General features: G+C 39.6%; 1 protein-coding gene across 6 annotated transcripts in view; it reads left to right on the top strand.

Moving 5' to 3' along the window:
• TAF1 (TATA-box binding protein associated factor 1) overlaps positions 1-21415 on the top strand; it is a 33053-nt gene that overhangs the window by 10259 nt on the left and 1379 nt on the right. For 2 of the 6 annotated variants that reach the window (XM_074914826.1, XM_074914824.1), the window contains exons 13-39: positions 850-1023; positions 1124-1297; positions 1382-1486; positions 2850-3050; positions 3681-3822; positions 4597-4727; positions 5283-5363; positions 5776-5925; positions 6087-6206; positions 6383-6558; positions 7246-7487; positions 8748-8961; positions 9260-9425; positions 9594-9805; positions 10052-10160; positions 10367-10465; positions 11179-11356; positions 12703-12770; positions 13163-13285; positions 14274-14366; positions 14442-14526; positions 15008-15075; positions 15157-15273; positions 18130-18255; positions 19537-19635; positions 19921-20071; positions 20863-21040. In XM_074914826.1, the coding sequence (XP_074770927.1) occupies positions 850-1023; positions 1124-1297; positions 1382-1486; positions 2850-3050; positions 3681-3822; positions 4597-4727; positions 5283-5363; positions 5776-5925; positions 6087-6206; positions 6383-6558; positions 7246-7487; positions 8748-8961; positions 9260-9425; positions 9594-9805; positions 10052-10160; positions 10367-10465; positions 11179-11356; positions 12703-12770; positions 13163-13285; positions 14274-14366; positions 14442-14526; positions 15008-15075; positions 15157-15273; positions 18130-18255; positions 19537-19635; positions 19921-20071; positions 20863-21040 (3782 nt within the window). Of the gene's footprint in view, positions 1-849; positions 1024-1123; positions 1298-1381; positions 1487-2849; positions 3051-3680; positions 3823-4596; positions 4728-5282; positions 5364-5775; positions 5926-6086; positions 6207-6382; positions 6559-7245; positions 7488-8747; positions 8962-9259; positions 9426-9593; positions 9806-10051; positions 10161-10366; positions 10466-11178; positions 11357-12702; positions 12771-13162; positions 13286-14273; positions 14367-14441; positions 14527-15007; positions 15076-15156; positions 15278-15447; positions 15450-18129; positions 18256-19536; positions 19636-19920; positions 20072-20862; positions 21041-21415 lie in introns of all 6 variants that reach the window. The other 4 variants (XM_074914827.1, XM_074914829.1, XM_074914828.1 and 1 more) reach the window with 3 other exon arrangements.

The raw sequence follows: 21415 nt of genomic DNA, 5'->3' as shown, positions 1-21415 counted from the left end.
GTGTTGTCTGTAGAGGGAGAGATGGATAGAGTGTATTGGTAGGAGGTTTCTAGTATAGAGTATGATTTAGGATTTGTAGAAAAACAGAATTTAGATTACAGCAGGTCAGTTAAGTGTTCATGAGAAAGATTTTTAATGTTTAATTAAAAAGATTAGAGAGCAGTTTGAACTGTCTTTGCTTGATTGCCCCATCAAACTGAGGTTTAAGTGCTAGATCTTGCTGTATCATACTTCCCATGCTTTTGTTTGGTGTCTCTCTCTGTAGCTGCCTTTTTTTTTTTTTTTTAGTGGGAAGGGGAGAAAGTGTTGCAGGTAGTCAAGAGGTGAGGCTGTACTTCTACTAGTGTGTGTTTTAATCTGGATATTATAAAAATAATTTAGATAGTGAGCAATAGTTCAAAATCATCACTAGCTCTAGATGAAGAGGTAATATTTTTTTCCTCTTTCATTGTGTTATTCAGTGACCCCTTCTAAAACCTCATCTGATTACAACTTTTTCTGTAATGGGAAAAATATATGTAATTCCAAATGCACTTCTCTCCCACTGATATGGATAATGGCTTTGCATGCTCCTAGTTAATAAAAAAATCCTCTCATTGGTTACCATTTGAAATAGTGAAATTAAAGTTGTCTGTGTACAGAAAGGAAAGATCTGTATATAGGCCTAAGCACTTTCTGTCAAAAAGTAATGTGTATGGTAACAAGTGAATTTCAATGCACTAGTATTGCTGCTAGCAGACCTAAAAATATTACTAGGTTCTGTTATATAAAGGTTAGCAGGATAGGAGGATGATCTTGGTTTTGGGATGATATGTGTCATTCTTAACACACATTTTGTTCCTGCATTAGCACTCTATCCCAGCAGTGGAACTTCGCCAGCCATTCTTTCCCACCCATATGGGTCCTATGAAGCTCCGACAATTTCATCGACCTCCCCTGAAGAAATACTCTTTTGGTGCCTTGTCCCAACCAGGGCCCCATGCTGTGCAACCACTGCTGAAGCACATAAAAAAGAAAGCCAAGGTACAGTTATTTTTCTCTGTATCTAATGTCTGCTGTGGCTCCATTTGCACAGCAGATCTGTTTGTGCTGTTTTCCTAACGTTGTCTTTTCACTGGCACAGATGAGAGAGCAGGAGCGTCAGGCTTCTGGCGGGGGTGAAATGTTCTTCATGCGCACACCACAGGACCTAACTGGCAAGGATGGAGATCTCATCCTTGCTGAATACAGTGAGGAAAATGCCCCTTTAATGATGCAGGTTGGCATGGCAACAAAGATTAAAAATTACTACAAAAGGGTGAGTATGCACGTTTTACTGTTGGACAGTGATTTCCTTCTGCCTCTCACTGAGTGCTAACTGCACCTTCATTGCACGTTGCAGAAACCTGGCAAAGATCCGGGAGCTCCAGACTGTAAATATGGAGAGACTGTTTATTGTCACACTTCTCCGTTCTTGGGTTCTCTGCATCCAGGCCAGTTACTGCAGGTGAGAAAAGTTGAATGTGGATTAAAAGGCAGAATGTTTCATGCCGTTTATTGAATTACAAATAACGCTCAACATCCAAAAAAACAGATTCCTTTTCATTTCAAGTTTAAGTCTCTTTGATTACTAATAATAATTAATTTCTTGGCTGCTTTTTTCTTTCAAATATCTCTCTGTTGTATGTTTTTTAAAATTGTTTAGGAATGATAGGAATTGCAGGAAGTGAATCTTTGCTGCTCTGCTTTGTAATGGCATTGGAAATATTGTTAGAGAGGATTGGGTGGAAGGCCAAAGCTTCTTGAATGTTGGGGAAGTCAGTAAGTAGGTGTTGAGGGGGATAGAAAGCATGCATTTATCATGGTCCAGGATGTATGAGCAAAACATTATGTGTACTTTCTGAGAATTGGACTGGTAGTTGTCTGCTAGATGCCAGTTACTAGTCAGGTGTGTAGAATTCTGCTTTTATGAGCTTTTCTCTGTTATTGAAATACATACAGTTGAGATGGGGAGAGGAATTAAGAATGTTGTAAGGACCACCTGGTTACATGATAAACATAAAAATAAATTGATTTCAGTTAATGCTAGCTGCTCTTGCTGCAGCAATAATTCTGTCCACGCTGTACCACAGGAGAAAAGTAAGGTGAAAGTTGATAATAGAGATCCATCACAGAACTGACAATGCCAATTGTTCAAGCCTAAGAGGACTTCATCATGGATAAAACAGGACTTCTGAAAAGCTTGAAGTGAGAACAGGACCATCTTAGGGAAAGCTTTGCCATGTGGGTGAGGGCAGTGTTGGAGAATAGCAGTGGGTGAGGCTTGTGGAAGACTTACAGGTGGAGAAAATGCTTTATAGAAGAGGATGGTCTTTCCAGTTACACTCAGTCTAGTGCCTCCTTGGTGCTAGTTTAACCTTTCTTACCTTTAAATGCTGAACTCTGCTGCTCTCTGCTTTTCTGGTTACATTCTTACAACCTCCCTTCCTGAGCAAAGTCCTTGCTTCTGTTGCCTTCTCCCGTTCCTAGACTGTGTCTGTGTCCTGAGCTGGTTTCTGTGGTTATAGTGTTCTTCTGCAAATGTGTTCTTTTTGTCCCTTTTCAAAGTATTTCCTTAAATGTTAGTCCAAAGAGCCCTTCAGACTCTTTCTGCATTTGTTCTAGGTTTTCTTATGCTTTTGTGCTTCATCTTTCGTTATTCTCTGCGTAAGCAAAGAATGTTCTGACTGCACATCAACATATGTTATGATATAAATGATGGTGTACCATTGAAATGACTGGTTTGTTTGTTTTTAAGATCTTTTTGTGTTGAGTTATGGAAAATTTGATCAAAACCTGACTTTCAAACTTTGATTTGTTTTTCTTATTAGGCATTTGAAAACAACCTTTTCCGGGCCCCCATCTATTTACATAAGATGCCTGAAACGGATTTCCTGATTATCCGGACACGACAAGGCTATTATGTTCGAGAATTAGTGGATATTTTTGTAGTTGGTCAGGAGTGCCCACTTTATGAAGTACCTGGTCCCAACTCGAAACGAGCTAACACCCATATCAGAGATTTTCTGCAGGTATTTGATTAGAGACAGTCTGGGGATCTGAGGGGTCTTTGGAAAAAGACACGGGCTTCATGTGGTCAGCCTTGATTCGAGAAGCTCATTGCCCTGCTATGTGTCCCTCTTTTTGTTGTTGTTGTGAGGTGAGAGCACTACAAGAGTTGGATAATAACCATACAGACCAGTTTGGCTGTCATTTAACCAACGATTTAAGAAAAGCATGCTTTTTCTGTTTACTTGCATCCTATCTTATAAGTACATGATAGAGGCTTTTTATTTAAATTAGTATTTTGGATAAAATTTCTAGTTTGGTATCAGTTTAATTCAAAATTAAAACTCGAAGTATTTGCCGAACAGGAAAATCCCTGCCATTCCCAGAGTTCAAGTTTCTCTACCAAAGCATGAACACTTCTAATGTGATAATATGAAATTTCAAAACAAATATTTTTTTAACACCTGATTCTCAAAAATAGCTGAACCTGAAGCAGACATGTGGTGTGGAAAACTCACTAAGTAAATTTATAAGAAAGAATTGGTTTTAAGTAGGAAGTCTGAAGTAGTCACTAGAAGTAGCATTGTGTATGCTGTCTTTGCAGGTTTGTTGTATTCTTTCTTCAGACATCACAAATGAGTCTTGTTTTGTAGGTTTTTATTTATCGCCTCTTCTGGAAGAGCAGAGACCGTCCTCGGAGAATTCGCATGGAGGATATCAAGAAGGCCTTTCCCTCACACTCAGAGAGCAGCATCCGAAAGCGGCTAAAGCTTTGTGCTGATTTCAAACGCACAGGTATTTAAAGATTTTTTATGTGGCTGTCAGCCATTCTTTGCTGCTCTTGGAGTTCCAAACAGAGCAGAGGAGGAAATGTCTCCTCCTGATAAACCATTTTTGAAAACGTCTATTTGAAGCACTGAAGTGTAATCTGATAGGTTTTTTGTTCCAATTTGTATGAATGTGCAATTTCTTTCGGCACGTGTGCTTGATGGTGAGAAATAACTACGGTTTAGACATTTTCTTTAGACATTTGGGCACAAATTTACTCGTAAAGTAACAATGTACAACAGCAATACACATACATGTTCCCTTCCCTCTGTGTATGGCTGTGTTGTGTTTTGCAAGTAAAGTAGAAGTTGCCAGTAAAAGCTTGTCCTATCTCCATGAATCTAATAGTTCTCTGGGAGCCTGAGTTCTGATTTTTGTATATGCAGAGTGATAAGCGGGTGGTAATATAAAGCTTTTAAGACTAGCCACAGGGAGAAGTAGTTTGAGGTGAGGAAGTGAAAGGTGGGTTAAATGCTTTTGGAATGTAGTTTATACATTGGATGAACATGAATGTATGAGAGTTTGCTGATATAGCAGGTGCTGAGTCAGGGAGCGTTGATTTGGACAAATGCAGAATGAAAAAACTATCACTTTTAGTGGTCTAAGTGTCATGGATTTGTCATACTTTCTCCTTTTGCCAGCATTGTGGCAGGGTACCAAATCTTGAAATACATTTAGGGTTATGATGGCATCCAATGTTTGTGGGAAACTACTTGGTGTTTGATCTGTGCTTTTTTTCAGGGATGGACTCAAATTGGTGGGTTTTAAAGCCAGATTTCAGATTGCCAACAGAGGAAGAGATCAGGGCAATGGTGTCCCCAGAACAGTGCTGTGCCTATTACAGCATGATTGCGGCTGAGCAGCGACTGAAGGTAAATGTTCCTTGTAGGCAATAAGGCAAGTTACTGACAAGTAGTTCAGTGAAGCATGAGGCTAGGTAACACCTTCTGTCTAAAGCTAATTTTGCTATAAAGTAGAGAAATTAGGCCCTGGACTACGGAGCAACTTGCTAAGTTTTCTGCTATGCTAAAAGGGAGCTCTTAAAGAGAGAGACATATTCTTACCACCTGTTCTTTAGATATTGAGTTAGCTATGCCCAAAGGTAGCAAAGGAGAGGTACAAGAAGGGGCTTATGTTTCTACCTGGAGCTGTACAGCAGAAAGTAACCAGTATGTGGCTGTGAGAGAGACTGGTTATTTTTTTTGAAGTCGAGTGCCGTATTTAGTTATGAGGTTTGTCAAAATACTGGGCAGTTTGGCATCTGTGATACTGTGGGTCCCAGTGAATCTTGCAAACAACTGTCTGTGAAGGTGTGCTTGTTCAGCATGACAGGTGTCCACAGGAGATTCATAATATGCTTCTAGTTCTCTCTCCAGTACCTTTTTTAAGACTTCAGGTTCTCATTTTTTCCTAATATTTCTCTGCAGGATGCTGGTTATGGAGAGAAATCCTTCTTTGCACCAGAAGAGGAGAATGAAGAGGATTTCCAAATGAAGATTGATGATGAGGTACTGTCAGAGTGATGCATGAACATGCAAGCCAATATATAAATCTGCATGGCAGGAGATAAATGAGGCCTTTATATTTAAAGGACATATTTAAAGTAGGATTCAGTAGATCAAATGTTCTTGTGACTTTCCTGGGAGCTCTGCTGCCAAGCTTACACCTGTGTTTGGGATTTCTTCTGCCAGGTCCTTTCAGGACTAGGATTTTTGCCTTAAATGCCTTTTGTAAGTTACCTACCTCTTTGCTTCTTCATAGAGTTTTATCAGGACAGCTGAAGGATCAGGAAGTGGAATTCACCCTCATTATGTCAACTGAAAAGTTCTCAGTATGATTGGAAGAATCTAAAATAAAAAGCTTGGAATTCTCCTCAATGGCAGCAGGCTTGTGAAGGCATGTTTCTTTTCTTGCTGACAGGTGCGCACAGCTCCATGGAACACCACACGAGCTTTCATTGCTGCTATGAAGGGCAAGTGCCTCTTAGAAGTGACCGGTGTAGCAGATCCTACTGGTTGTGGTGAAGGATTTTCTTACGTGAAGATTCCAAACAAACCAACTCAGCAGAAGGTATGGTTCCCAAGGTTGGGTTGGACAAGGAACAATAACTGGAAAGTCATGTGAGAGAAATGGAGTAAATATGAGGCATCAGGAAGAGAGAATATCAGAAGATGAGCTTAGGAAAGACTATTATGTGATGACATTAACAGGCTGCACCTTTCTCTGAACAGGACGATAAAGAACCTCAGCCAGTGAAAAAGACAGTGACTGGGACAGATGCTGATCTGCGCCGACTTTCTCTCAAAAATGCCAAACAGCTTCTGCGTAAATTTGGAGTGCCTGAAGAGGAGGTAAGCATGAACCTGGAGCAGGTTGCAGAGCTCTTGCTAACGGATTCAGCAGCTGATGGTGGAAGGGACGTATACTTTTCTATTCTGACCTGGTGTGGAAAGGAGTTGAAATCCACAGCCAGCTACCTCAGTTGTATGTCTCTAAAGCCAGTTCTAGTCTCTCTTCCTCTTTCCAGATAAAGAAGCTGTCCCGGTGGGAAGTGATTGATGTAGTACGTACAATGTCTACAGAGCAGGCTCGTTCAGGGGAAGGTCCTATGAGCAAATTTGCACGTGGGTCTCGGTTTTCTGTAGCAGAACATCAGGAGAGATACAAAGAAGAGTGTCAACGCATCTTTGATTTACAAAATAAGTAAGTTCTTATCTGATGTTTACAGCTTTGAACCCCACCCTGTCCCCACCTTAAAAGTTCAGGGCTATGTATGCCTGGGGCTCACTGATACATAGTGGTGTAGATGTTGGTCAACTGGGTTGGGCCCACAAAATACAGCACTGAGAAAGTGGGCTTTGACTGTTAATGGAAACTTCAACAGGTTAGCCTGAGTGTCTTGCTGTCACAGATCTTTTGGAAAGGTAGAATGAGTTGCATAGTCTGACACATATAACGGCATGAGATGTTCCACTGTTCCACAGTTCACCACCCTATTTCCTTTCTTTTTTTTTTTAATTGTGTGTTAACAGCAGTTTGCCATCTCTTACTTGGGCAGCAGCTACCAATTTTATGTCCTATTTAGAACTGCCAGGAGAAATCATGCATTATTCCTTGGTCTGGCCCAAGACCTGAGAGTGGGGAGGGAATATAGTACTGTTGATGATGAAGAGATCAACTTGTTGGAGAAGATTGGCTTGAAACATCTTTTGGACATGGAGATTACAGGAGGACTGAGAGGGGAATATATTATGCCTGGTTTTGTAGTAGTGATTGACAACACTGATTTTCAAACCTTTGCGGTTTTTTTACCTTTGTATTTCTGGGAAGGTAACAGGCTGATTATTCTTTTGGGGGACTAACTGACTTTCAGGGTGCCTCCTGTTTCAGGGTTCTGGAATCCACTGAGATCCTGTCAACAGACACAGATAGCAGCTCAGCTGAAGACAGTGACTTTGAAGAGATGGGAAAGAATATTGAGAATATGTTACAGAACAAGAAAACTAGTTCTCAGCTTTCTCGGGAAAGAGAAGAGCAGGAACGAAAGGAATTGCAAAGGATGCTTCTGGGAGAAGACAGTGGCAATGACAAAGAGAGGGGTAAAAAGGACAGGAGAGACAAAAAGGGGCTGTGTAAGTAACTGCAACCACCAGAATGTGCCTGGGAAGGGATGCAGAACTTTGTCAGGCTGCAAAGAGTGCTGATCTGGCATCTCAGAGGGGAATGTGTATTCCTTACAGGGAGACTGTATAGACATGCTGGTCTGAGGCTTATTGCTTCCCCTGAGCAGTTACTGGATGAAAATGCATTTAAAGTGGTTTTTTTGCCCCATAGCTTTGCTTATTTTGAACTGTAAACTTACTCTGTTATTTGTTTAGATGCTCACTGCTACTTGTCGCTTAAGTTTCCCTTTTTTTGAGAGGTGGGGGGTGTAGAGTGGTTTTGAGTAATTTTCTCAAAATGTGTTTGCCAATAGTTCTTGCAACCAGCTTATGGTACTCTAATTGGATTTTGTGTGTAAACACAGCCATGTATGTGAAACAGATAGGCACAGTATGTAGGCTGATAGCAGTGTCTGTTATACTGTGTGCTGTAGCCATGTGTCTGGGAGGTATCTGGGCAGCTGCCAGATTTGGCTCTCCTAGAGACGTGTTTATTTTAAGTGCATTCTGACAGAGGACTTGATGTGTCCCTAATGGGCAGGTAAAAGTGTTTGACCTGTGAAGGAACTGCTGTCTGCATGGTGGTGCTCATAATCACTGTTACTTGTTGCATGTGTGTGAGCGAAGTTGAGCTTTGCTGCATCTGAGTCAACATTACTGTTGCTGTTGGAAACCCAGATTGGGAATAAATCATTAATTAAATAATTTAGTAAGGGCTACATGGAAGATTTGCTGATAAATGTTGCCTTATGAAAAGATATCCAGTGTTATTTTAAACAAAATTTCTCAACCAAAATGATGGATGGTGCTGGAAAGATTCTGTGGTTACACGAGACAAGGCTGGCTCACTGATTGTGACACTAGTTGGAGAATTCAGTAGTTGTTGGCCTTCAGTTTCTGCCAGATCTCCATACCTGTGATCACAACCACTGTAACTATAAGCAATCTGCAGAGCCATGTTGCAGTTGCCTTGCAGGTTGCACATAGGCACCTGCAGATCCTTGTTGACTGTATCTGGCTTTATAATCCATGTGGATAATACAGTAGTTTACCATTGTTTCAGATTGATATATGTCACGGTAAGAGAACACAAACAAGCAAACAAAAGACTTCTATTGCTTAGTTTTTCCTGAGTCCTGAATCCTTGGAAGTTTTTGAGCCAGAACTATTTGCTCTATTTAAACTATGATGTTTCTACAGTGTGAAATTAAATAGAACACTCTCTTGTAGCATCAGCTTCAGGAGCCTCAGCAAACTCTCACAAAGATGATGACACTGCCTCTGTAACCAGCCTTAATTCCTCTGCCACTGGCCGCCGCCTCAAAATATATCGCACGTTTAGAGATGAGGATGGGAAAGAATATGTGAGGTGTGAGACAGTTCGGAAGCCCGCTGTTATTGATGCCTACTGCCGAATACGGACTACCAAGGATGAAGAGTTCATGTAAGACCTATATGATTTTTTGTTTTTTGGTGTGGTTTGGTTTTTTTTTTTTCTTTTTAACTTTGCTAGTAGACTATTTCATTCTATTGACAGTATGAAGAAATGTAGAATTGAGTGTAAAAGCCCGGCACTGTAATTGTGGAGAGAGAGAGAGAGGGGTTTAATGGCTTCCATTTGAGGGTATTATGAAATTTGTGCAGTGATTGACCTGGCAGAAGAATACCTAGGAAGTCATCAACTCAGATGAAAAACTTGTGGTTTGTTTGGTTTTGGTTTTTGGTTTTTTTTTTCCCCCCAGACGAAAATTTGCTCTATTTGATGAACAGCACCGTGAGGAAATGCGGAAGGAGCGACGCAGGATTCAGGAACAATTAAGGCGGTTAAAACGGAACCAAGAAAAAGAGAAACTCAAGGGCCCTCCAGAAAAGAAGCCCAAGAAAATGAAAGAGCGTCCAGACTTGAAAGTAAGCATATCTCTATGTAAAGCACACTTGCAGGTCATGGGTATTGGGGAATTTTTCTGTTCTAGTGATGTACTAAAGGTCTGACTAGGGAATTTTAATGGTACTTTGCTTCTAAACTAGAAGCCTATGTATGAATTCTGATCTGTCATCTTTCTTATATTGTTCCAGCTGAAATGTGGAGCATGCGGTGCAATTGGCCACATGAGGACTAATAAGTTCTGCCCTCTGTACTACCAAACAAATGCCCCACCTTCTAATCCTGTTGCAATGACAGAGGAGCAGGAAGAAGAGCTGGAAAAAACAGTCATTCACAATGATAATGAAGAACTCATCAAAGTAGAAGGAACAAAAATTGTCCTGGGAAAACAACTGATTGAGAGGTAAGGGAAGAAGCTGAGATACCAATGAATAGTAAGAAAAAACAATTTAGATCTTAGTGCAGACTACTCAGATGTATATTATTCACAGGAATAAAGTGATAGTGCTTTACATAGATTATTACTACAGTGTTTCAGTTGTGTATTTGGTATTATGGCAGATGGGACCAAAGCCAATACTGGGGGACAGATGGTCTTGACTCACAAGAGGGCTGGAGAAAGTATTACACTTCTTTTGTTTTTATCTAGTGCGGATGAGGTTCGCAGGAAATCACTGGTCCTGAAGTTTCCTAAACAGCAGCTTCCTCCAAAGAAGAAGCGGCGAGTAGGGACAACTGTTCACTGTGATTATCTGAACGTGAGTGAAGGTGTTGCTGACCTGACTGCAGCATCTTTATTTCTGTTTGTACCAACTGGCCAGTTTCTTTACTACTCCTGTGCATCCTGCACATGCAACACAGATACCTGCCCAGTAAATTAATAAACTAAATTGCCTAGGATTTCTGTAAGTAAATATTTTGCATCTTGGAACTGCCTTAATTTTTCCACCTCTGATTTCTTTAGCGTCCTCATAAATCCATCCACCGACGGCGAACAGATCCCATGGTGACGCTGTCATCTATCTTGGAGGGCATCATCAATGACATAAGGGATCTTCCTAATGTAAGTTTAAGTTATGAGACCAAAAACCCGTGTCTGAGACAATACGGTTGAAGTAGGTTTTGTGTTGTAGACACCAAAATAAGGCTTGGCTTTTCTCAGATGAGTGGTGTGCCACTCCTTTTCCCCCCTGCCCTGCACACAGTTGGTTTGCATTATTCCATAAGTTAGCTCAGAATCTTTTTGAGATGAAAATGTCCATATCGGAAAATAACGTTGAATAGTTCTCTGTGGATATGTATTCAAAGCCTGGAATGTGGGTGTTTTGTTTTTTTTTTTCTCCCAACAAAACCAGAAAAAGATTCATAACACTTGATGTAGCTATGTGGAATACTCTTACATATGTGGCACTGGAGAAAGTTGTGCACTGTTTCTGACCAGATTTTATGAGAAACTTGCAAAACTAAAAGATTAAATGGAAGATTTGATTTAAAATGAGAATTTAAAGTTCAGTTTATTAAGTTCTGTGCTGCATTACCAAAAATACAACCTGAGAATTCTTTGTGAGTTTTTCTTCTTCTAATGGTATTAAAGAACATTTTGTAGGAGAAAGTGATAGCCACTGTGAGGCTGAAATTACCGTGTTTTCCCTGGTGCAGTTAAGGAACTGATTGTGTAAAGATTTTATATGTTAGTGCGTATTCAACTGTGGAGGTTAAACTGCGATTAGCTGTGCTAACGCTGTGTTAATAGGCACTTTTTTTTTTCATCCTCAGACATACCCCTTTCATACACCTGTAAATCCAAAAGTTGTCAAAGATTATTATAAGATTATTACACGGCCCATGGATTTACAGACCCTGCGTGAAAATGTTCGCAAGCGGCAATACCCGTCCCGAGAAGAGTTCAGAGAACATCTGGAACTAATTGTTAAGAACAGTGCAACATACAATGGTAGGCTACTAATAATGCAGGGAAATGGTGTTTCTGCTAATGAGTTTTACATGTATGAGGTGTGGATCTTTTAGAAATAATGAAAGCAACAGAAAGGCAGAATAAATTCACTGTCAGATGGCAACAATAAACATACATTTTTCCAGAGATACCTGAAAGACTATGTTAATGAGATATTCCATAAATAAGAAAGAACTGGACCCTAGCGTTAAACAATGACTAAATGATGACTGTGATGTAGTAACTGGAGTTCAGTTATGGATCTGTCAAAGACTGAAGACACTGGTGCATGTATTAAGTCAAACTGCATTAAAGCAAAGTCCTGCATATCCCCTTCATAAAGGGTGAAGCTAAGTTAAAGATTGTCTTCAGTAGACTACATTATGAGTGTCCTTCCTTTTTGCTTTCAGACATGGATCAGTACTTGTGAACTTAATTTTACGCTTTAGTGAATGAATATTTCATTACAAATAGCATGAAGCCATTGCCTTGGGGCACACAGCTTTGAGTGGAGCTTACTATAATTATTTTTTGTATTTTAGTTTTTAGTTGAAATAATTTTTTCCCCATTTGGGAAGGTCAGAAAGCTGGTTTAAAAAACCAAAAAGTGGTAGAGCATGTGTCTGCTGGGGAAAAGTGCTGATTCATTGAGCAACTATAGGTCAGCTCTATTCAGACCACTGATAGAAAGGTCTTTGTCCAAAAAGTATTCATTCGACAGATGAAAAAACCTCCCAGCTGCATTGAGTCTCTCTGGATTGTGCAGCATTTGGGGTGATACTGACAGCTCTGGTTTTGTGCCTTTACCGCTTCCTTTATTTTTTGACAGCTAAGTCCTTGTTTTGTCCTAATAAATGAGATTTTTTTTCATAGTTCTGTTGCAAATACTTGTTTCCATGTCTGAGGAATCGTGAAATTATTTAAAGCTGTGGTTTTCTGCATATTCCTTAAATGTTCATCTTACCTTCCTTAGCAGTTCTGCTTCACTGATTGGATTTAGTGAAGGAAGCAGGAATTTAATGACTTACACTCTGAAAGTTTGACAAAGGTGAAGAGCTTAGAGGCCAGTCTTGCACAGGCACAGCAGCTCTTCCATAGATTTTCCTTACCTGAACAGAGTGTATACCAGATGTGTGAATATTTGCTGCAAATAACCTTTTCTCATATAAAATCCATACTAAACTTTAGTAATTGAGTGTAATGGGAATATAATTGAGGATATACTCCCAACTGTGCTAGAAATATAATCAGTGATGCTTTAGGAGTAAAGATTAAGTCATATTGTGACATAATTGGCCTTTTTAATCAGGCTGGAATATCTCACTGTATTTGCTGTGTGTTTGCAGGGCCAAAGCACTCGCTGACACAGATATCTCAGTCCATGCTGGACCTGTGTGATGAAAAGCTAAAAGAGGCAAGTCTTGTGAATGAGTTGTGACAGAGTGGAGAGGGAAGGATGGTCAGGGGGTGGTTGAGGAGTTTGAGGATGGAGGACATAAGCAGGCAAAACACAGGGCTTTAAGGAAAGTAGTAGAAGGATAAGGGAACTTCTTCCCCCACCCTGGGCTGTATTTGAATTTTCATGATTTCAGACAGTTCACATTGGAGTCTTTCTCAAAAAATAGATGCCTGTTTGTTACTCTAGTTACTTCATCTTGTATGTAGGCTTATATTTAGGCTGTTATTCTCCCTTGCTTACAACTATCTTCAGAAAAAGGTGAATGAGACTCTCTTTGCGACAGAGTATCTTGCTACTAACAGGTATTAATCTAGGGTCAGCCACTGATGCTCTTACTTTTATTGCAGAAGGAAGATAAACTGGCTCGATTAGAAAAAGCAATTAACCCCCTCCTGGATGATGATGATCAAGTGGCCTTTTCCTTCATTTTGGATAACATTGTCACTCAAAAGATGATGGCAGTTCCAGATGTATGTAGCTTGAGTAGAGTGTGTGTGTGATGTGCAAAATGTGTTGATGATAGTCTTGTGGCTGTATATTTACAGTTTACATTATATTGTGGTTGGTTTTTTCCTGCTGCTCTCATTCCTGGCAGGTGCCTTTGTCAACCTCCTATTAATATGAAGTAATTGATTTTCATTAAGCATGGTCATTATAAAACATACTCTTCTGCTGCTTATAGTACTTGCTTTAGTAGATATTAAAGTATTCTGGAGAGGTACAGTTTTCAGGTGCAGATGAAACACAAACTGATTTCTAATTGATCAGGTTTATCCAGTATTGTACTAGTTCATTTGTATTTAAAAAAAAAGCCCCTTAAGCTTACCAGATAAAACTGCACAGATAAGGACTTCAGTGTCACTCATCTGTAATGTGTGTAGTGTCTGAATGGAGTAAGGAACAAGCGTCTGTAGTGGTTAGACTGAATGAGGGGGGGCTTAATGCCTGTCCTCTTTAAAACTTGGTCAGTTCCATTCTCTGTTGTCACCAAGTTCTCATTTCTGATGTTTAGAAACAGATTTTAAGAGTTTTTCTATGCTGTCGCACATGATGAACTTAAATTGGTATATATAGTCCTCACTGTGAGATCAGACCTAGGTTTATATTCTTTGTTTATTGTACAAGCAATGAGTGTTCTTGTTGGACGCTGCAGTTACGTTGTGGAGGAAATGTTGGTATGAAATAGAAAAGTCCTTGGTATGATTATTATTTTGTAGTACATGTTCATACTGTCCAACAGGTATCGACACACCTAGTTAAAAATCCATCCAGTGGATCTTTTTTTCTGTGTCCCTCCTGAAACTAAATGATTGGATTCAAGATGCCTTGTGATTAATACTTCCCATACATTTTGAGTGTTAAATCAGTTCTGTAGACTTGCTTTATGAAATCTGTAGCTCAAACGGTAAAAAGTTCTACACAGAAGCTTTCTAAACTTGTCTGTTTTCTTTCCTTCAGTCCTGGCCATTTCATCATCCAGTTAACAAAAAGTTTGTTCCTGATTATTACAAGGTTATTGCTAATCCAATGGATCTGGAGACTATACGCAAGGTGTGTAGCTTGATCTGAGCAGGCTCTTGAGAGATGTTTAGACTTGATTACTTACTGGGTGACAATCTCTTCCAGAATATCTCCAAACACAAATACCAGAACAGAGAGACTTTCCTGGATGACGTTAACCTCATCCTTGCCAACAGCATTAAGTACAATGGTAGGTGGTGAAAATAAGGCTTCAGCTGCCTTCTGTACTTAAATGAATACACCTGGGCATCTGTTCTGTAGTGCTGTCAAAGCCTGAAGCTGTGAATCCTGAGCTTCTTTGTTGATTCCCTTTCCTGCTAAGAAAAAAGATACTTAAAAAATGATGCTTTATTTACCATCTTGTGCAGAATGGGGCAGTTACACTTGGGGAGGATTTTCTACTTGTTCAGTGCACATCTCTGCTTCAGTGATTTGTTTCTGGGAATTTTCCTGAGATTGACAGGGTTCAACCTTCCTATCTCCTAAATAATATGTTTAATATTGGAACAAACTGGTTGCTCTTTGTTAGCTGAATGTGAACCTTGCTTTATATTTCTCCTTAGATCAGAAGGTGTTGGCATTTAGGGATCTTTGTCATGAGAGCTTTCTGTCTCACCAGCTGGAACTGAGCAAATGTTAGAATGCATAAAGAGATTTGTTTCTTACTACAGGGCCAGACAGTCAGTACACAAAAACAGCCCAGGAGATTGTAAACATCTGTTATCAAACTTTAGCTGAGGTATGTGGACAACGCTACTGTAATATTTTTGTATGTTTGAATTTTCTGTTCTGCAACGTTAGCAAGTTTCTTTGTTCTTAGTATGATGAGCACCTGACTCAACTTGAGAGAGACATCTCTACTGCAAAGGAAGCAGCACTAGAGGAGGCAGATCTGGAAAGTCTTGATCCTATGACCCCTGGTCCTTACACTCCGCAGGCAAGTGACCAAGCAAAGTTTTCACTTCTTCCTTTCTTTTAGTTTCTATCTCCTGGATGTTTGATCTAGCAGTGCCTCTCTGTTTACTGTTCTCCATCTGTCTGCGGTTTGTCTTTTAGTAGAGTATCTTGTTGGATGGTGTGCTAACAGCTATTTTTTAAGGATAAATAGGAGAAGTGGTTATGATGCTTCAGAGAGTGAGATACCTAAGACAAAGAAGGTAATTTCCCAAGCAGCTTGCAAAACTGGTCTCAAGATGAGCTGTGTACAGTCAGGTACAACTGAGTGGTGACTGGAAGTTCAAACACTGTGCAAGTGTAGTGGTTAGAAACCCTCAGAAGGCAATCAGTGAAAAGGTAAGGAGAACACGAGGAAAAAAATCAATACTATAGTGCTGAGAAGAAGCCAGAAAGCTGTTTGGTGGGGATATTCTTGAAGAGACTTACTACTGCTATGAGCAAAGAAACTGCCTAATATGGTCAGTGAAGTATGACCCCTCTGCATTCTTTGGTGGGATTCTTCACATTTCTTTTATTTTGGTTCTAATGGAAATAACATTTTTTCATTTCCATTATTATTTTATAGCAGACAGTTGTATGTGACATTTTGTATGTATTAGATCAAGTTGGAAGCATAATTTGTATTGGAGATTGTATGACAGACTAGTTTTTCAGTGTTTAGAGTTTGGCCAAGTTTTATTAGTTTGCCTTTTTTTTTTTTTAATGCTGCTTCTTGCCTTGGGCTGTTTGTTTGTTTTTAAAAATATCAGTAAAAAACTCACCAGGAATGACACTTCATTCCTAAAAAATAAAATTGCTTTTGGAATTTCCTGCTAAATTAGGTAACAGTTCAGGGAATGTCATCGTAATGTCTGAGATGTGCCTTTTGTTTATTTGGAAAAACTGTTGAAGTTCATAAGCCTTGGGAAAGATCTCTCTACTAGTAACTGAATGATCAAAATTCAAATGTTGTATACCCGGTGTAGGAAGACAGACCAACGCTTTCTTTGCAGTTGTTCATCCCAGTTGTAGACCAATAATTTTTCTATTCTGTGTAAATCTGGTGTGATTACATCTGGAAAAGTGCATTTAATTTTAGTAAAGTCAGAACAGAAAAGAGGGGCATGAAGTTCAGGAACAATTTAAGATCTTATATTAGAGAAAAATGAGTTTGAAATTTGTTTAGGCAATAAGTATACAAAGATTATATGGCTGGAGCCAGGATAGCAGGCTGCAAACAATTTTGGGGGAATATTTAACACCCTCCCTCCATCTCTCCCCATGAACCACCCCCCCCCCCCCCAAAATGTAGCATTTTTAGGAAGCTAGAAAGAACTTGCTAGGAATGATTATTGAATTCAGTGGGGTGGGAATACTGAAACTGAGGATCATGGAAAAAGACCTTCCTGGCAATGGAAAGTGTCAGGCTGCAGGGGAGTCTGAGATTAGTTGTTGAAAGTGTCAATTAACGCATGTCAAGGAATATTAGATGGAATCAAGGATGATCCCAATACCTCAGAGAATGAGGGACAAAAATGTTATTCTTCTCTCTATATGATGGTTTTCTTCCCAAGAGCATTATTACCTGTTCTGATTTTTTTTTTTTCTAAGTTGGTGATCAGGAGAGAGGAAATGCCTATTAGTTGTCTGCTGCTTCTTTGTGCTTGCTAAAGGAGAGAGCTTCCCAAGCTTCTCCCTTGAACTTGTCATCTGAAGGCCACCCTTTCCCTCTGCTTCTTGGCTGGAGGTACACTCCCGCTTCCCACACTCCCAAACTTGTCACAGATGGCAGGTCTGGTGATGGTTGCTTTGCTTCAGTTCCCTTTATTTCAAATGCAGTTGTGATGACTAATATTTATCTCCCCATATGTGTCTTTAGGAGTTGGGCTCCAGGATATAAAAAGCAAATACATCAAGTAGAGAGCTGTCTGTGGTTTACATGTCTACATTCTTAGGAAGCTTGTTTTGCCTAATTTAAATGGTATTGTTGCTGCTCTTAACACTTTCAGGATTGTCATGATATATAAACTGTGTATTATAAGGACATTTTATCAAAATCCTAATCTGCAGGATTAGGATTATCAAAATCCTAATCTGTAGTTCGTCATTAACTCTTCAAAGGTCAAATGGCATGCAAACTACAGACTGGCATTTAGAATACTTAATTCAACCCCCCGTTTTTTCTTGCTTTTGTCAGCTTTAGGGACTCTTGAGACAGTGATTTACATAGAACCCATTGAAAGTTGAAGCTTTGCTATTTCATGTGATAGACTTTTTCTAGATCTGATAGCAGCATTTGTAGTTGCAACACCATTTCCATTGCAAGAATGGAAATTAAAAGGGCCATGCTGAGTCAAACCAAAGGTTGATGTAATCAAGTATTCTGGCTCTGGCAGGGACCAGAAGTAAGTGGATGCAAACATACAGTGATCCTTCTTACAGTGAAACCTCTCTGCTTCTGGCAATTGGCTGTTCAGGCACCTTAAACTGGTGTTGCTTCTGGACCATTGTATTTATGAGCTGCAGAGAGGCCTGTTCTCTATAAATCTATCTAATCCTTTTGAAGTCCATTTACGATTTTGGCCTCTGTAGGATTGCACTGCATAGAAGTATTAACTTCTATTTTAACATCTGCTATTTGGCAAACTTCAGAACTGAGGTTGTGAGCCATTGCATTTTATCATGCTTGTTCTTTAAGAATAAATAGGACTAAAGAGTTTTTAATAATATAAATACCGTGACAAAAAACGAATTTTGCATTTAGTCCCGAAATCCCAGTCTTGCCTCTCAAGATACTGTTCTAGTCTCAGTTCAATGCCTGAGAATGTTATGTCTCCTGTTTCCACATATACTTTAGCCACCTGATTTGTATGATACCAACACTTCCCTCAGTATGTCACATGATGCTTCAGTCTATCAAGATGAGAGCAATTTGTCTGCTATGGACACTCCCATCACTACCCCAGAGAAGCGAGGAACTCAGGTCAGAATCCTCCATTTTTTCATGTGGTTGGAGAGTTGGGTTGTATAAGCCAATTACTGAAAGGAGGCAATTACTTTGTAGCAAACAGGTGACAAAGATCAGCAGGTGTCCCAAGCAGAGAAGGGAATCCATTTCAAACATTATGCGATTTCCTTCATTTTCACTTCTCTGAGGGAAAAGGAAAAATTTAAAGAGCACTGGGAATTCAGACACTGCAAAACAAAGAATAGAGAATCAAAAGCTGCAAAAGAATCTGCCTAAGGCCAGATATTTGTTTGCTTCACTACTTCTGGGAGTAGAAACCTGGTGACTCATGCTACAAAGGGCTAATGTGCAATCACTTGTTGATTCTGAATGGGGAAATCATGAAGATGTGGAAGATGATAGTTAGATTATTATGGTTGCATCCAGTGTTGATTAGAAGCTGTATAAACACGTAGAAAGAGATGGTTGCTGCTGTAGATACCTTATAGTTGTTAAAGAAAGAAAAAAGGTTAAAAGTATTGAATCATTATAAATGAACTTGTTACAGTAACCACAGCATATTTTTTTCTTTGTATTTATTTCATATTAAACAAAAAAACATGTTGGAGGAGAGGGAATAGCAGGAGGTGCAGTAGTATGACCATGAAAATAAATTACCAGGAAGAAGAAGGTGAGGAGGGCCATGAGACTGAACATGGTACCAGAAAGACTTGTGAGAGCTGTTCTGAACAATTCAGACAATCAGAGATTGAATATGAATAGTTCTGTCTAGTATTGTGGCTGTCTGTGGCTTTGAGAATGCCTTCTAGATCTGGAAATCTTCAAGCTTTCTACAGACTTTCAATTTGTAGTCTTTAGGACAGAATTGGTATGTCCTCTCTACCTTGGACTCATGGTGACTGAGGGAAGAACAGGAGAGAGAAGGGCATGAGATTTGTTGGAAGCTGCTGTCTGCTTCTAAAATACGTTGTGAAAATAAGCACTTTTAAAGATCTAGTGGTATTTTCCAGAAATAGCTAGGTAATCAAAGAACCCTGGTGCTGTAAAGTTGGAGATTCCCTTTTGAACGATGAGTACATCAGGATAAAAGTGTGTGGAGACTGTGTGCTCTCTGGTCTTGGAATAAAGAGTGAAAGGATCTTTGCTCTGAGAGTGATACACATATATTTTTGGTTTTGTCTCTCCCTCCGCTGTACTTCCACACCCGTCAGTGTGATCCAGATGTCAGTCCTACCCTTTGGTTTATGTCCAGTAGTGCCTTCCTCAGTGGTATTGCTATTTGTGTTCCCCATTCAGATGCGCCAGGGGCGAGGTAGGCTGGGCGAGGAAGACTCTGACGTAGATATTGAAGGGTTTGATGAGGATGATGATGGGAAACCTAAGACTCCAGCCCCAGTGAGTATATTTACAGATATCCCAGCCACAGTCTATGTGTTGACTTGCATACTTGTGGTAGAAGTCTCCATAGTGTAAGGTCTGTCTGCTGTGTCTGCCACCCTGAAAGACAGCAGTATTCATAGCAATAGCTAGACTCTTAAACGTAGTTTTTGAATGTTAGCATTATGAAATGAGTGAATACTTCAGCATGAACAGTGTGATAAATAACAGGCATATGCTGGAAAAGGCAGCAGTAGTATATATGTTGTTTGGTCTTCACTATCCCTGTTCTCTGTGACCTAGGAAGTTGAAGATGCAGATGGTGACCTTGCTGATGAAGAAGAAGGGTCAGCCCAGCAGCCCCAGGCCAGTGTCCTCTATGAAGATTTGCTCATGTCGGATGGAGAGGATGATGATGATGGGAGTGATGAAGAGGGAGATAATCCTTTCTCGTGTAGGTGTCCTTTTTTATAAAAGGCTGAATAGGAACTGGTTATTCTCAAACCCAGCTAATCTTCTCATGCTTCCATCACAAAAACGTGCAGTAGAGAGCATAGTGCATAAAGGGGATATGTAGGCCAGGTGGTCTAATAGTCAGAAAGGATGAGAGACCAAAGAGCAAGAATGGGAAAACTACATGAACATAAATGGAACTGAAAATGAAGTGGAATAGGAGTGCTGTAAGTATGGACTTGGAAGAAAGCAGAGTTAAGACAATATCTGGTCGATTGTATTTCATAAAGTAAAACTGCAAATGGTTCTGAAAAAACTGGGACTATGATTTGGTGTGCAGAGCCAGAAACGAGCAGTTTAATAAAAACACACTTATTTTGATATGAAACAATGTGGTCAGTGTTACCAAGAATTGGAAGAGGTGCTTGGAGGGGAGGTTCTTCACATTGTTTCCCTGTTTTACTAAAAAAACTTGCCATGCAGAGAAGTTTATAGTAGTCTTTAGCTTCTGAAAATTATTAGGGGTTAAGACGTGGGAATTAGTCAAGAGTAGACAAGCAAATAAGGCCTTTTTGAGTAACAGTGGTCATGAGATTGCTTTTGAATAATATCAGAATTGGGTATTCAGTAAGTAATATCACCTCCCAGATACCTTTTCTGCGACTTTGTGGAGACGACACTTTGTATACATTCCTTACAGTCAGTATTGTAGCCTTTAAACAAAGACAATAAGGTATGTAACTGACAGAACAAAACTGTTGATTAGTGACCAAATGTTGGTTTATTACACAGCTATCCAACTGAGTGAGAGTGGCAGTGACTCAGATGTGGAGCCCAATGCAGTGAGACCTAAACAACCTCATGTTCTTCAAGAGAACACACGAATGGGCATGGACAATGAAGAAAGCATGATGTCTTATGAAGGAGATGGTGGGGAGACATCTCATGTTATGGAGGACAGTAATATCAGGTAATTAGAGCTGAGAATCTTGTTAAAATAATTCTTCAAAACAAAATCCCTTCTCTTAAAGATTTCTGAAGTGTTTATCATGAAAAACTGAAGAATATCTTACGGTTTTTAAGTTATTTTGTCACCATTTTTAGCATTTAAACCTTAATTGCAATTATTATCGACAGAAATTTGGTTTTGCTGTTAAGATTTTCACTAATAAAAATGTTAGTGTAATTTAAGAAACATTCTTTCTTGTAAGTTACGTGATTTCCTGTACATAGTGGTTTTTGAAGGCAGGACAAATGAAGGCTTTTATAGGTTGTCTCAGAAACTACAAGGTATCTTTGAAGTTAAAAGATGATTCAGCTGATTAACATTGGTTTTTGTTTTTTT

Source organism: Athene noctua, chromosome 11 (assembly GCF_965140245.1).
Source record: "Athene noctua chromosome 11, bAthNoc1.hap1.1, whole genome shotgun sequence".
Taxonomy (NCBI): Eukaryota; Metazoa; Chordata; class Aves; order Strigiformes; family Strigidae; genus Athene; species Athene noctua.
The sequence above is the reverse complement of the archived record's forward strand: the minus strand, read 5'-3'. Positions and strand labels throughout refer to the sequence as shown.